General features: G+C 39.7%; 1 protein-coding gene across 1 annotated transcript in view; it reads right to left on the bottom strand.

Moving 5' to 3' along the window:
* Positions 1-15,337, bottom strand: part of IMPG1 (interphotoreceptor matrix proteoglycan 1) — a 64,326-nt gene that overhangs the window by 17,957 nt on the left and 31,032 nt on the right. The window contains exons 12-13 of the mRNA XM_075087125.1: positions 14,518-14,740; positions 14,206-14,418 (exon numbers count right to left, since the gene is read on the bottom strand). Of these exons, the coding sequence (XP_074943226.1) occupies positions 14,206-14,418; positions 14,518-14,740 (436 nt within the window). The remainder of the gene's footprint in view (positions 1-14,205; positions 14,419-14,517; positions 14,741-15,337) is intronic.

Genomic DNA, 15,337 nt, shown 5'->3' on the forward strand with positions numbered 1-15,337 from the left:
CAACAGATATAAATACAACAGACAGATACACAATTAACTGGGGAAGCTTACTTTGTAGACCTGTGTCAACTTCATATACTGAGAGACTTGAATGTTAAATTTTAATGACTGTCTCTGGCATTCTCATGTTTCAGCAGTTCTACAGGGTTAAACATTTCAGAAACACATAAGTACTTTGAACAGTACAGGAATAGCTTATGTTTAAAGCATCCCCAAAGCTCTGAATAGCAATGTTTTACTTCATTCTGCATGGAAACTATGCAGTAGAAGTATCTGCGGAAAAGAGACTGGAGAGCAGTCAGTGATAATCTGTTAAACCTGGGCCTGAACCATCATCCCACTACAATCTCTCCACTGACTTCAGGAGCTGCTGCACCTGGTTACAGTGACTGTTCTGCCTCTCTAAGACTCATAAAAGATGCAGAAATATCAATTTTCCTCAGCACTCTTCTGACTACAGCAGAAGAAACGTCAGTATTTCCATATTAATTGCTTTAGGCAGTTAACTATTCACACTCGCAATTAAGGGATTATAAAGTTGGATATTTAGGCAGTATTGTGGCATTTTATAAGAATACTATACAGACAGGTGTATAATTAATACCTTGTACGGACAGTAGGTCAGTGGTAGGTTATTTCCATAACACGACAAGTCACTTCTATCATTTACAGAATGTTTACCTCATCTGCTACCGAGATTGCCAGATAAAATGACATTCTAGTGCTCAAGCACTCTAAAAGTCAGTTTTCTGATTAAAGTCCTCACTAAAGAAATTAATCCAGATTAGAATGCTGTTGTGAATTAGGGGAATTAGTAAGTACATCTACAATGAAAACATGCTAAAAATGCCAGAGGATGCTGTGACTACTATTTATTTTAAGCTATTTTGTATTGAAGTTCTGCACAATTTGCTACCATAGTAAAATAATATTCAAATGTGTCTTAAGTAAGTTACCATGCTAAACTGAGAAGTCTGGACTTGATTGGTATTTACCTCAATAAATTAAAGAGAGAAACAAAACTGAGAAGCAGTGAATTTGCAAATATGAATATGCGTCTACAAATGAATGAAATCAAAGCTGAATAAGAGACACCTCACTTAAAACCACAGCTTCAGGAGGATTCTTATTCCCTTATGACTGTTGTTGACTGGTCTACAATTAAATTTGAAAAATTTATTTCATTAGTTTAAAACAACAAAGCCTGTGTGAAATAACCTAAAGCTTTATAAATACCTGGCAACATGAAGGAGCATCCATCTAAAAGTTGCAAATACTCCTGAATGCTACTGTAATGATTTTGGAATTCCCCAAATGGAGAACCTGGAATACTATTTTTGATTTATTTTGCTTCAGAATTATTAGAAACAAAATGTGACAGGTTGCAATACCTATCTTTCAGAATTGAGACTACCCTTCAAATCCCTGCCCACTTTCTCTATTTTTCTCAACTCTGCGATAGGAAAAAACCAAAGAACGAATTTTTGTAGGTAATGGTACAATCAGGCAGTTTTGTAGTATTGAAGTTTATTAGTTTGCAAAATGATAAAAACAAAATAGAAGTCACATGATATAAATTCAAGTAATGTGTAGACCCAAGGACCTAAAAACAGAAAAGACAAACATGAAATTAGAAAGTTAATACCTATGACTCTCTTAAAATCTTGTCATCAGATGAGCACTTTAAGACTTGCCAAGAAAAATGAAAACACTGAATACACATTTTTTTCTATAGTCTATAGTCACTTGTATGTGAAAACCATGGAATCAATGGAATGAAAGTCATGGAATGAGAAGTATTTTATTCTTCTAAAGTGTCGTGCTTTTGATGTAGGTAATTTGATTTTTCTTATATTTTTGAAATGGAACAAGTGACTGTGAGAGAGACATGGAAGGCGTTATTTAACTGGGAAGATCCTGCTGGTGTTACGCTATGATGCACTATAAGAATACATTTCAATTTTAGCAATACTGATAATGATGTTGGACCTTAGCGCTGACTTGGCTTGTTAAATCCATCCATCGTGGTTGCATTCTGAATCTGAGCAATTCCTCACAGCCACACCACTGTTGTTAGGGAGCAGGCGGGTTAAACGTTAAAACCAGCAATAACTACACGGTACAATAAAATAGATCCATACAGCCTTTAAGCGTATGTTTGCTTTGAAATTCCCTAAAAGACGTTCATATAACACTGGGGTGCTGAATTCCTAAGACATGTGCTAGTTTTTTTTTTAAAGAAGACATTTAAATAAATATTTGGGATTGTTCTCACATAAAACATTTGGAAAAAGATACATGGATTGCATTTAACTTTTTTTAACTGTTGTTGGGTTGCAGTGATAATACAAAGATGAAATATTATTTGTTATGGTAACAAAAAGAAAGAGTCACTGATCATAGAATTCACTAATATAAACAGAAATTAAAACAAGGAAAAAATAACTAGTTAGCTGTCTGTACACTACCCTGCTCCCTCCACATGAAAGAAATATTAGGTATAACTGGTACTAACCTTACAATAGTTTAAAAGGAAATTGCCAATAAAACAGGAAAAAACGGATAGTAATAGACAAAAACCTGATACTTTGCCATTAGTTGTTCCCAACAGAGGAAGATTTTTTTTTTTTTGTAACTGCACCCAATACTGAGTGTATTCTTTTCTGCCCTGCCATGTATCGCCAGCAAATCTGCCTGTCCTGATGCTTTCAGGCGAGCATTCTCCTCAAGCCACGCTACTTTTTCCTTTATTGGAGTTTTGTAGTGCCACGTAGGCATATTCTGAAGTTGTTCAAGAACTGTTCAGCATAATTTTGATTTATATTGTTTCACTTTAGAGTAGCAGTTAATGCCCACTTCTGAAATAAGGATTAAAATATTTAATAGGGATGAGAATGGAATTTATCTTAATGATCTAAGACAAGTTTAGACAGTCTTCAGCCACTGCTCTAGGCTATGTATACATTTAGGGGAAAGGATCAAAATGTATTACTCCTGCAGTATTTTTCCAACCTCTTTCCCCCTGACCTCTAGAAAAATAAATCAAAACAATAGCAAGTTTTACTGAAAGCTGTTGCTTAGGAATTTAAATCCTCAGATATGAAGATGTCATTCATGAATAATACTTCTTGTTTTCTCAGTCATCCCCTAGCAGGTTTTCCTATGCCAACAATTCCCTCCTCTCCCTCTGACTGAAAACTGATCATTCCAAACTGCATGGCAATAAACATGGTTATTAAAGGAATATTTGGCCATATATAAATTTTGACTGTAAACTCAGTTATCTGTTTTTGGCACTACTATTATACAAGCATTGTATTCTACAATACTTTAATTAAAAAAATCCACCAACTAGAGGCATATAAAAAAGAAACCTAAACATGTAAATGGAATAAAATGAACAACAAACTAATTTGTTTCCTTGGTTTAATCATGTTCTTATGGATGCACATAACGATCTTACCGTTCTACAGAATGAAAGTGAAACTTCTGCCTCCCTCTAACTTACACCTGGCTTGAAACTGTGTTTAGCCCTTTCCTCTACATACCTTTCTATAAAGTTGCATTGAGAAAGCAACATTAAGAATGTATTGGAAAAAATGCTGTTATTTTCAATGAGAAGTCAGAACACTTTTTTATTTCTTTTTTTTTTTTTTTAACTGCAACGTGCAAATATATGAGATTTAACCATTTAACCTGGCAGGAATTTTGCACAGTCTAGATTTTTCACAAATACAAACCCCATTAAATTTAGTATAAACGTTATTGAAAATTTGCCTTTATTTAAGATATTTATGTCTTTTTTGTCTCTTAGCTTTAAATACTATGGCATCTTTGAAATTGAAGAACTCACAGTTTAAATTGATTTTTCCATCAGTGCCATCTATGTGAGGCATCTCAGGCACAGCTGAGAGAATCAAAGTTGGAAGGCCAGACCCTCTCTATAGCTACGACACAGAGGTATAAAACTCCATCCAGAGGTGTCATTCAGAGCATACAACTTGCCTGTAACTGTCTAGAGCAGGTAGCACGAGTTATCCCCTAACAAAAAATTCGTTATTGGTGCTGCCAGTTTGCACCTCACTTTGTGTAGAAGGGCATGCAGGAAGGGTGCTGAAGTTCTGCCAGCTCGACCAGGGAGCAATGGTATCCACCTGGCAGAAAGCCATGGCCTCTGCTCTGGGCCCACCATGACTGACACAGCTTCCCAGACAGAGCTCTGGTGGGAACACACTGCCGCCCAGGTGTCTGGATGCTCTCACACCAGTACCGGACGGCAGCAGTGAGCACACCTGTGGAAGGTGTGCCCAGGTAGGGGAACTCCTCTGCTTAGTGACAGAGCTCCAGGAGGAGGTGAGTAGGTTGAGGAGTATCAGGGGGTGTGAAAGAGAGAGAGACTACTGGTATGGCACCCTACCTTCCCTGAGATAGGCCCAGCAGGCAGACAGGACATGTGATATGAAGGCCTCCCTATCCTCTCTCCAGCTGGCTGAACACAGTGACTTAATGGATAGGGGGCAGTGGCGACAAGTTCCTGCCCGGCACAGCAGGCGCATCCCTCTGTGACTACCCCATCCTCCCAGGTGCCCTTGCGTAATGGGTATGAGGCTCTGCAAGTGGAACCGAGCAATAACAAGGATGATGGTTCACTGAGCTCGGAGGTGTCGCTGAGGTTAAGTCAGCCTATGCCCTGCGTCAAAACTGCTTCCATAAAAGAAAAAAGACAGGTCACTGATGTAGAAGACTCCCTTCTGAAAGGAACAGAAAGATCAATATGCAGACCAGACTCACTTAGAATGGAATTCTGCTGCCTCCCTGGGGACCAGGTTAAAGATATGAAGAAAAAACTTCCTACTCTGGTACAGCCCTCAGATTACTATCCATTACTGATTTTTCAGGTAGGCAGTGATAAAATTGCAACAAGAAGTCTGAAGACAATTAAGAGTGACTTCAGGGCCTAGTCCATCTAGAACTTAGTCTGGCTACTGCCACAAAAGACAAAAATGTTTCTAGAAATACATTAGCAACAAAAGGAGGGCTGAGGAGAACCTCCATCCTTCATTGGATGTGGGGGGAAACATAGTGAGAAAGGCTGAGGAAAAGGCTGAGGTACTGAATGCCTTCTTTGCCTCAGTCTTTAATAGTTAGACCAGTTGTTCTCCAGGTACCCAGGCCCCTGAGCTGGAAGACAGGGACAGGGAGTAGAATGAACTCCCATAATGCAAGGGGAAATGGTTAGTGACCTGCTACACCACCTGGACACTCACAAGTCTATGGGGCCAGATGGGATCCACCTGAGAGTACTGAGGCAGCTGGCAGAGGAGCTTGCCAAACTACTTTCAATCCTTCATCAGCAGTCCTGGCTAACTGGGGAGGTCCCAGATGACTGGAGGCTTGCTGATGTGATACCCATCTACAAGAAGGGCTGTAAGGGGGTCCAGGGACCTAAAGGCCTGTCAGTCTGACTTCAGTGCCAGGGAAGGTTATGAAGCAGATTGTCTTGAGTGCCATCACATGGCATGTACAGGACAACCAGGAGATCAGGTCCAGTCAGCACAGATTTATGAAAGGCAGGTCCTGCTTGACTAACTGATCTCCTTTTATGACCAGGTGACCTGCATAGTGGATGAGGGAAAGGCTGTGGATGTTGTCTACCTGGACTTTAGTAAAGCCTTTGACACCACTTCCCACAGCATTCTCCTGGAGAAAGTGGCTGCTCATGGCTTAGATGGATGTACTCTTCACTGGGTGAAAATCTGGCTAGGTGGCTGGGCCCAAAGAGTTGTGGTGAATAGAGCTAAATCCAGGTGGCAGATGGCCACAAGTGGTGTTCCCCAGGGCTCAGTATTGGTGCCAGTACTGTTTAATATCTTTAACAATGATCTGGATGAAGGGATTGAGTGCACCCTCAGTAAGTTTGTAGATAACATCAAGTTGGACAGGAGTGTTGATCTGCTTGAGGGAAGGGTCTGCAGAGGGATCTGGACAGGCTGGATTGATGGGCCAAGGCTAACTGTATGAGTTTCAACAAGGCTAAATGCCGGGTCCTGCACTTGGGTCACAACAACCCCATGCAATGCTACAGGCTTGGGGAAGAGTGGCTGCAAAGCTGCCCAGTGGAAAAGGATGTGGTGTTGGTCAACAGCCAGCTCATTATGAGCCAGCAGTGTGCCCAAGTGGCCAAGAAGGCCAATAGCATCCTGGTCTGTATCAGGAGTAGTGTGGCCAGCAGGAGTAGGAAAGTGATTGCCCCTTTGTACTTGGCACTGGTGAGGCCGCACCTTGAATACTTTATTTAGTTTTGGGCCTCTCAGTACAAGAAAGAGGTTGAGTTGCTGCAGCGTGTCCAGAGAAGGGCAATGAAGCTGGTGAAGGGACCATAGAACAAGTCTCTTCCTCCAAGCAAAGAGTGAGAGGACAAGGGGAAATGGCATCAAGTTGTGTCAGGGGAGATTTAGATTGGATTTTTAGCAAAATTTCTTCACCAAAAGGGTTGTCAAGAACTGGAACAGGCTGCCCTGGAAAGTGGTTGGTTCACTATCCCTGGAGGTACTGAAAAGACATGTAGATGTGGTGCTTAGGGACATGGTTTAGTGGTGGACCCGGCAGTGCTGGGTTAATGGTTGGACTTGATGATCTTAAAGATCTTTTCTAACCTAAACAATTCTATGATTCTATGAAAAATTCCAGGCTGAGCTCAAATGGACCTTCTTATGCTGGAAGGATACTGAATCCTCTGCAGAGAGGCTGGTAATAATTTTAGAAAATCAAAACTTTTAGTACCATTTGATCATAACAGCTTATTTCTCAAAACCAGCATTTCTAGCAATACCAAGGATTTTTAATGAGCGAAGGAAATGCATTGTTTAGGGCATGTTAGTCTCAGCCGTGCCACTTCACCTGATATTTGTTCCAACTGGACTATATGACATGTAAACTTCATTAGCTTCATTCATGTATAACCTGGCAAAGGGTAATCTTACACACTCAGCCTAAAAATCTGTATTATTTGTTTGAAAACATTCTTCTTTTTTTTATTACTGCATTGGTCACAGGTTTTAAAATAATTTTATTCAGGACATTAATATGTTATTTTTCAGCTTTAAATATTGTCTCTGCATTCAAGCAGAAAGGTGATCATGGATTGGTTTTAACACAAGATGAGATCTGAGACTGCAATCTACTAAAACCTATATTACATATGTTAAATCTCGCTCATAGTGAAGGGTTACCCACAACCAATGAAAAGCTTAAGTTTTGACTAGTGGACTGATTTTACATCAGCAGTATTATGGTGAATTTGAAGGGAGGGAGATGATTAGTTTGGAGTGAAATAGCATTGAACATGGAAGGGGACAACCATCAGGGGAATCCTAATTATAGGAGAAGTAATAGCATTTTGAAAACAGAGGTGCTGTCAGATAGTTAGCTTTGAGACCCTAAAAGGAATCATGTGAGGTAGATGAGAATTAGCTGCAAAAGCAATGGAGTTTACTAGCAACAGTTGTGACTGTATGAGAGAGAAACCCCAAGTGGGTATGCAGAATATGTGCAGCTGGTGCAGGTGTGCACCTGTGGAAACAATGGGATAGCAATGTGTGCCTGTGTCTGGAGAATAGACTTAAGAGTAAAAAGTATGAATGAATAACTGGCAGAGCACTGAGATATATCCTCATGCTATCTATATAGGTGGAGAATGAGGTGTTACTTTTTTTCATTATACACATAGCTCAGAAGATTTGCCTCTGGATAAGCAAATTTTCTTAGCAGAAATAGAAATTGTTTTCTGTACTTCACACAGTAATTTCAATGAGTCATTGGAGTTACCAATTGCATGTTTCACTTGTTTTGGTTACTGTGCATTTATATTGCATATTTGGGGGGGCATGAATAAGAAGTCATATTTGAATGAAGCAAAGCTTAACATTGAAGTGAAACTGAAGTGATTGGATAACTTAATAACTTAAACAAGTGATGTGTTAAATTGGGAAAATAGGTAGTACTCTTTCATACCTTATTACTTGGATTAGTAATTTCATTTCAGCATTTTTAAGTTTATTTTGAAGACGTGATGCAGGTTGTGTTCTATTCAGGTTGTTCCTGCTGTTCCCAGCATCAGAGACAGCTGAGCAGCAGACTGTCATTAAATATTGGCTATATGCTAATCACATACTCTAATATCTTTAGGACTCTTCAGGATGCTTGTAGTACTCCAAGTATGCAATTTTATCAGAACAGTGAACATACTATGAACTTTTTCTTAAATCTGATGCAACCCAATATGGGCCTGCTGAAACTTTTGCATTCATCTTCATCTTTAATTCACAGATAACTTTTAGGCTAATCAATATCATATGTAATTTTTGAGAAAACAATGTAGCTAGGCCTACCTGTTCACTTCTCCAAGCATCAGACTGAAGCAGCACCTCCATGAAAAGCATTCTTTGCACATCTGAAGTGGTGAGCGACAAGTGAAAGGGCACAGAGAGGAGCTGATGGGGGAGAATGTTGACAAAAGCCTGTCAGTTTATGGTTAAAGAAAATGTAAAAAAACCCAGAGAAAATATGCAAGGAAACAAAGGCGTTCTTACCCTGTATAACTTTTGATGTGAAAATACTGGTGAGCATTCCTGGCACAAAGAATGGGTGAATTCCAATCCTGGCAACTTCCAGAGCAGTTCTTGCAAGAAGTAATGGAGTTTCCTTTTCCATGGCAATGCTGGTTATGCCAAATAGAAAGCTATGCTAAGCACAGATGGTGCTTAGGCAGCTGGGAGTGAAGCAGAGGCAGAAAGAACCCCAAACATCCAGAAAACCAAGTTTTTCTAGAGATTGCTTAGCAATAATAGTGAATACACAGCTGAATTAACTGTTGGGCAAGAGAAATTTAATGAGGTTCTTATCAGTTACACATACAGAGATGTGACCACCACCTACTCCTCATCAGTGTTTTTTTCTCACAGAGAAAATTCTGATACACCCTGCAAAGTTGTCTTCTCTCAGAGTCTTTCTTGGGAGCTTGAGGATGATCCAGGCTGGTGAGATTGAGATGTAGTACAACAGAATACCTGAAGTATTTTACTACTAGCTTTGTTTTGTCCTATGCTTCTGGAATAACTTATCCAGAAGTACGGCTTCCTCCATGATGGTCAGGATTTAGGGATAACCATCTACCTGGATTGTATAATTTGTTAGTAGCTACAATTAAAACAAATACAAATTAAAATTCTTTTTACTGTTTAGGAAGTAAAAGTATATAAGTATTGTTGTTACAGACTTCATTAACTCTTATCTGTTTACAGATTTGTTTGCCTGCTGAAATTTTCTTTGTTTTTTGAAATAACAATCTGTCTAATATGTTACACAAGTGGCTTCCTTTCTGACTGGCCATACTGTTTTAGACAGAGTCACAGGAATGGTGCAAAGAGAGGGTGAAGAAGTTTAACCAAACAGAAGAGATACTGATGGGTTAACTCCAGAGGGGAAAAAAAAATAAGACAGAAGAATGCTAGAGAACACTGAACAGGCATCATCTCAGTAGAAAAAAGCAGGGTTTTTTTGTACTAGTTATAAATGGAAAATGGAAATAGCCTAGATTTTGAAGGTGCTATAGCAAAGAAAAACCTTTTTGAGTAGTCAAAGGTTTAAACCATGATGTCTGATCTGGGCATTTCAGAACTTTTCAGTAAGAGGTCTGGAAATTTGTACCTGGGTTTTTCTCAATTCTATTGGGAAATCTCAAATCAGAATTTGCAATGCAAAGGTTAGGCTTACTTTAAAGACAGCTTAGCATTTTCCTAGTAGTTCTCGGTTACTTCAAGGGGTGGAGTAACTGCCATCACTGTTTGGTCAGCATGGCTGTCTAATCCTCACTGGCCTGCTCTTTATTGCCCAATGGCAGCCTCACTGCCCAGAATGAGCACTGTACTGTCTGAAAGAAGCTTCACAGCTGCTCCTGGCTCATTTGTCCCACTGTCTGCCCAAGCCTGACAAATCCCATCCTGCATGGCTTAAAAGGAGGCCTCTCATCAGGTTGACTCCTTGTCCCTCACCTGTTTTTTACTCTCCTTTCTTCAGATGTTGTACACAGAACTTGGGGTGCATTTGTGTGTGTGAGGCTGAGTCTGATTAGCTTTCTGGGAGCTGTGAAAGAACGTTTTTCTTTTTGCTTTGCTCAGTGACCTCAGGTAGGCACAATTAAAGTAATTTGTGTAGGTTGTAGACATTCAGTGTTCAGGAATCTGTAGTAATGTTCAGTCTGTATTTACACACATGTGATAACGAATGCATTAAAGTCCATCCGTGAAACATACAGCTGATGAGGATGCCTGAAAGAATCTCAGGCTATGTTATTTCTGCTAGCCAGCTCTTCCTTTCATGGTAAAGAAGAGTAAATTTAAAGTTCTAACTATGTGATGAAGAAAATTTGCTCCATCTTCTGGTGGGGAAATGGCTGGAAATTAATGCAGTAGAATTGTAGGCAACTGTTTAAACCCTGACCCTCTGTCCAGCCTTATACAGCACTGGCTGTGTAGTTCCTGCCATTTCGAACCATCAACAGTAAAAGGTTTTGTTTTGTTTTGTTTTGTTTTTTTTAAATAGTATTAAAAATCATGGCTATGAAATGCAGCCAGGCACAAAGTGTGAAAAGGTCTATACCTGCTAGTGAGGAACTGTTTGCCATATTAAAATTAGTATCATCGACAATGTTGACTTTAATAAAACTTCTGTCATAAATCTTGTTAAGTCCTGAATTTCCAGATCAAATTCTATCAGTTCCAATGAAATATGGAACATTTATGGAAATAAAAGAATAGAGGGAATGCTGTACACAGGAATTCTAGGATTGAAAAAGCTATAGAAAGAGAAAGTTTTAAAGAGTATACATTATTTACTCCTTTAAGAGCTCAGTAAATAAGTTTTCAGTATCTCTTTTCTGTTAAGCATGCAATAAGTTTTGTGTACTATAAGATTTTAAACAAATATAACAACTACAGCTTTGTGTCATTGCTAACATGGCATCCTTTCTTTTTAGACAGGGAGCAATAATTTTTCTTCTACTCAGAGGCAGAGATGATGATGGAATTCTTATATTCTGGTACTTGCTTTAGACACAACTTGTGTTCAACAAGGAAGGCAAGATGGTAGGCCTTATTCTGGGGAAGTTGTGTTTTACAGCTCTAGACAGGTAATTCTATATTGCAGATTGACAGGTTCCACCCCAAATGTGCAACAGTGTTTGAGGGGTCAGTACCAGGTGTTTACAGGATCAAACCTGCACTTACAGAAGATCCACACCTCTTTAAGTGGACAATTCCATCTTCTTTGGGCACTGGCAACAATGGCTTTAGGAAGAAGAAAAACCTCTATGTATTTTTTTTACTGAATTTCAAGGTATATGAGAAAAATTTATTGAAGAAATCTGGGTTAGTAAGTGGCGATCTTTCCACTTGTATTACCCTTCCTAAAATTTCCCTTGGTCCTGCTATTCTCCTGATGACATTGAAACTCTTTAAACTATGCAATGTATTGTATCTGAGGATCACTCAGAAACACATAATCTAATCCCCATTTTGATCTGAGGAATTGGAGCCTCTGCGAGAGTCAAATGAACCATGTTCCCATGCTGTTACTGGGGAACAATCAAGCAAGCTTGAACCTTGGGGCCAGAGAGAGGTCCACCTCCTGTATCTCTCCTCCCATCCAGTGAAAAAGAGTCAGGCAGTAACTATAACAAATTGTAATAAACGAATTCTGTACAAGTCCTGATCTGAAGAAAAAGAATGGAACTAGTATCTTCAGCATAAGTGGATCAAATATCCTCTGCTTCTTCTCTTCAGTCATTCGGAACTGTTAGGCTATAAGGTTTTTCAGCTATTTAGCAAATTACAAAATAGATATGTGGTTTTATGTGATTTTTATGACATCAAATCCCTAACCCAATGAGTGAACACAATGAAAAATGCATATGGCTGGTTTTTTTCCCCTGCAAATGTAACACTTTTCCACAGTTATAATGAATGTCATTTAAAGGTATGTTGTACTGTTATTTGAAGGGATGCAGTTATTTGAAAGTATGTTATTTGAAGGTACCAGTAGCACTACAAGACTGCTCAGCATGCATTTGAAAATAATTGTGTTTAACAACTGTCATCATAAACTTTATATTCAGGAATATTTCACAACTGATCCTTATAAGATGTGGTTTTCTAATCTTTAGGTCAGTCTGCTAATCATAAAGTATTTGCCTTTGTCTCACTTCAGAGCTCTGTGTATAAAGGCAAGACTACAGAACAGGAAGTTCTTATTCAGTACATAAACTACTAGGTGCAAAAACATGACCATGGAATATGATATGCTGCTCCCTATCTGGAGCTGATAGGTGGGTGATCCCAAGTGGTGCCTTTTATATTCTTTACTCTTTAAAATATTGATCTTGTTATTTACTGGATCCAGAAAGAACAATACTAGAGACAGTACTACATGGGCATTCCCCCCCCACCCCCCCCCCATTTCTGCTGTACGGGCTCACTGTGAAGGATGTTATCACCATGCAGAGGGGTATTTCTGATCAGCTATGCAAACATTGCCTGTTTGCCTTACAGGATGTGGCCAGGTAGCAGGGCTGAAGGTGCCTTCCTGCTGTTTCTGGGCCTGCTGGGTCAGGAGAAACATCTTGAAAGGGGGAGGAGGGTTAATATTGTTCACTCCAAGAGGCTTCTGGAGTGCAGGGTGGGACATGAAAGGCCAGGACTGAGCAAGGAGGGAGCTGGTAGAACAGGGACAGAATCAAGCCTCCTATGGGAGCAGGGGACTTCCCTGAAGTAGGGAGCAAATTTATAAGCATTGAGGAGGACATTCTTGGGGATCCAGAAGCACTGAGTGTGGTTGTGCAAGCTACTGTGGGAATTTTGCCACTAAATCTGTTTTCTGTTTGTTTTTCTTTGCAGATTTTTCAGTATTGCTTAGTGAATATGTGGGCACTTCAGAGAATCCTGCTGATTCCTATGAAGTTCTTACCTGTCCTCTGCTTTTCTGTTGAGAAGGTCAGTCAAAAATCTGAGACAAAGCACATCTGAATATTCATCAAAGAGCCAATTCCTCCCATGTGTTTGACGTGATCTCCTGCATCTCACACAGCTAGCACAGGCTTCTTAGAAGTATAAGTAAAATTAAAGTTTACTGACCTAACACTGAGTTGGTGAGGCCAGATTGGGGAGCTGGAGAGGGAGCAGATGAGAGCTGGGACAGATGGAAGGCAACTGCAGGAACTGTGCTCTCGCTGCTTTGCTGATGGAAGCTGCTGCCCCATAAAATCCAGTTACCCCCACACCACAATTCTTCACAGTGTCTAGCATGGCTTTCCAAGCTGCTGATGGTGGTGATGGAGGCAGAAGTCTTATTGACATTTTGCTGTTCTAGGGGAAACCCTAATTTGCCTGTACCCTAAAGATGACCCTACTATCTTTGTCCAAACTTTTTTCATCTGCAGGGTCAACACTTTTCTGATAACTGTGAGAAACATGTCTATTATGTATTTTTCATTTTAAAGGCTACATTATACACTTTTCCCCACCCAGTTGTATATATGTAATTTTTGATTAATTATGTAGTGTTTTTTTTCTCAGATATCTGTATGCCTCTGAAAAACTCTACTGTATGGATAAAACTGAATACAGAAACATCAAAACAGAAATTCTAAAAAGTTTTTCACATTCATAAGACCTGTACATATGTAAACTTTTCTGACCAATGGTACTCTTTGTTTGGAATAAATTATTTCATGATACTCTCGCTGCTATCATCCAGATCTGTCTGTAGAACCCAAAGTAATTTACCTTCCATGTTTTAAATACCCAAATTATTTTTATGTTAGCCTGGGATTTACTTTTTTTTTCCTGACATGTCTTTTTGTTCTGCCATTTTAAATTTTTACCATAATACCCTATAGAATGTGTGCCTTATCCTTAGGCATTTGCTATTGGGTTTGGTGTGTTTGCTTTTTTGCTTTGACAACCCTGAAGTCAGGGACATTAGGATTTTCCTGAAGTGGGCATCAGAAATGTAAATTTTTCACCTTTGATGGTCCAGAAAAATTTCTGTCACAACTGAAAGGAATGTTTACTGTACTTATACATGACTGTATGTGTAATAACAGCTGGATCTCTCCTACTTTCTCTTATGGAAAAATCTTTTGTGTCTTACCTTGTCCAGAGAGACTGTCTTGGTCAGCTTCCTTGAAAGGTGGTTCTGATATATCAGTCAGTTCTTTCTTCTCCTCAGCTTCACTAGTCTCATCTCTGGCTTGCAGACTAGGTGGGGTAAAGCTACCTGTGGTATAAACTGCCAGTGTGGTAGCCTGCTCCACTGGAGACTCATAGCCATCGGTGATTAAGTCATTGCTAGCAGAATCGTCTGCTGGAGGAGGCAAATAGGAGTCCTCTGGTTTTGGAGGACTGCTAGTGCTAACCAGAGCACTGAAAGGCACTGTGAAACTTTGGTGGTCAGTAGCGATACCTTCTGTGTATGGAGGAGATTTGGCCTGAAAAGGTTCTCTGGAGGGTTTGGTAGGGAATGCTGGTTCAGATGAAACAAAATTATTAAAGTCTTCAGGGGCACTGATCTCTCCACTTAGCACAGGGATTCCAGTTGTAAATTCATTGACCAAGATGTCTCCTGTTTGGTCCACTGTTGCTGGGCTAGGGTAACCTAGTGGAAGTTCCACACTCATGGAGTCCTCCTGAAAAAGTTTTTAAAAAGCAGCTTGTTTTATTATGTTTAACTTTCATTGCTCTAAAGGCCAATAATCTTTAGCCACAGGAGCCTGCAAACAGCTAATTCAGCATGAAGTCATGGGATGTATAAATTGTTCGGCATGTGCTTGTGATCCTGATCACATTGCTTATAATTTTAAAAATAGTGCAAGAAAGATGACCTTCACTATCCCTGTCAATTGCTCTCCTTCTGTCATTGAGATGTACTACTGAACTGGTGAGATTGTTTACTTCGTAATTAAAACTGAAAAAGGTAATCAAGCAGTAATATTCACCTGTAAATGCTCCAAGCAGTATCTCTGTTGCAGTATAACACCGCAATATTCATCCTTACAGCATTTAGGGAAGGCAGATATGTATTTTAGCATAAAAGCCTGTCCTGGTTTCAGCTGGGGTAGAGTTAAATTCCTTTGTAGTAGCTAGTATGAGACTATGTTTTGGATTTTTGCTGGAAACAGCGGTGATATTGTGGAGATGTTTTAGTTGTTGCTAAGTAGCGCTTACACTGGTCAAGGACTTTTTCAGCTCCCCGTGTCTGCCGGGTGCACAAGGAGCTGGGAGGG

Source organism: Phalacrocorax aristotelis, chromosome 3, assembly GCF_949628215.1.
Source record: "Phalacrocorax aristotelis chromosome 3, bGulAri2.1, whole genome shotgun sequence".
Taxonomy (NCBI): Eukaryota; Metazoa; Chordata; class Aves; order Suliformes; family Phalacrocoracidae; genus Phalacrocorax; species Phalacrocorax aristotelis.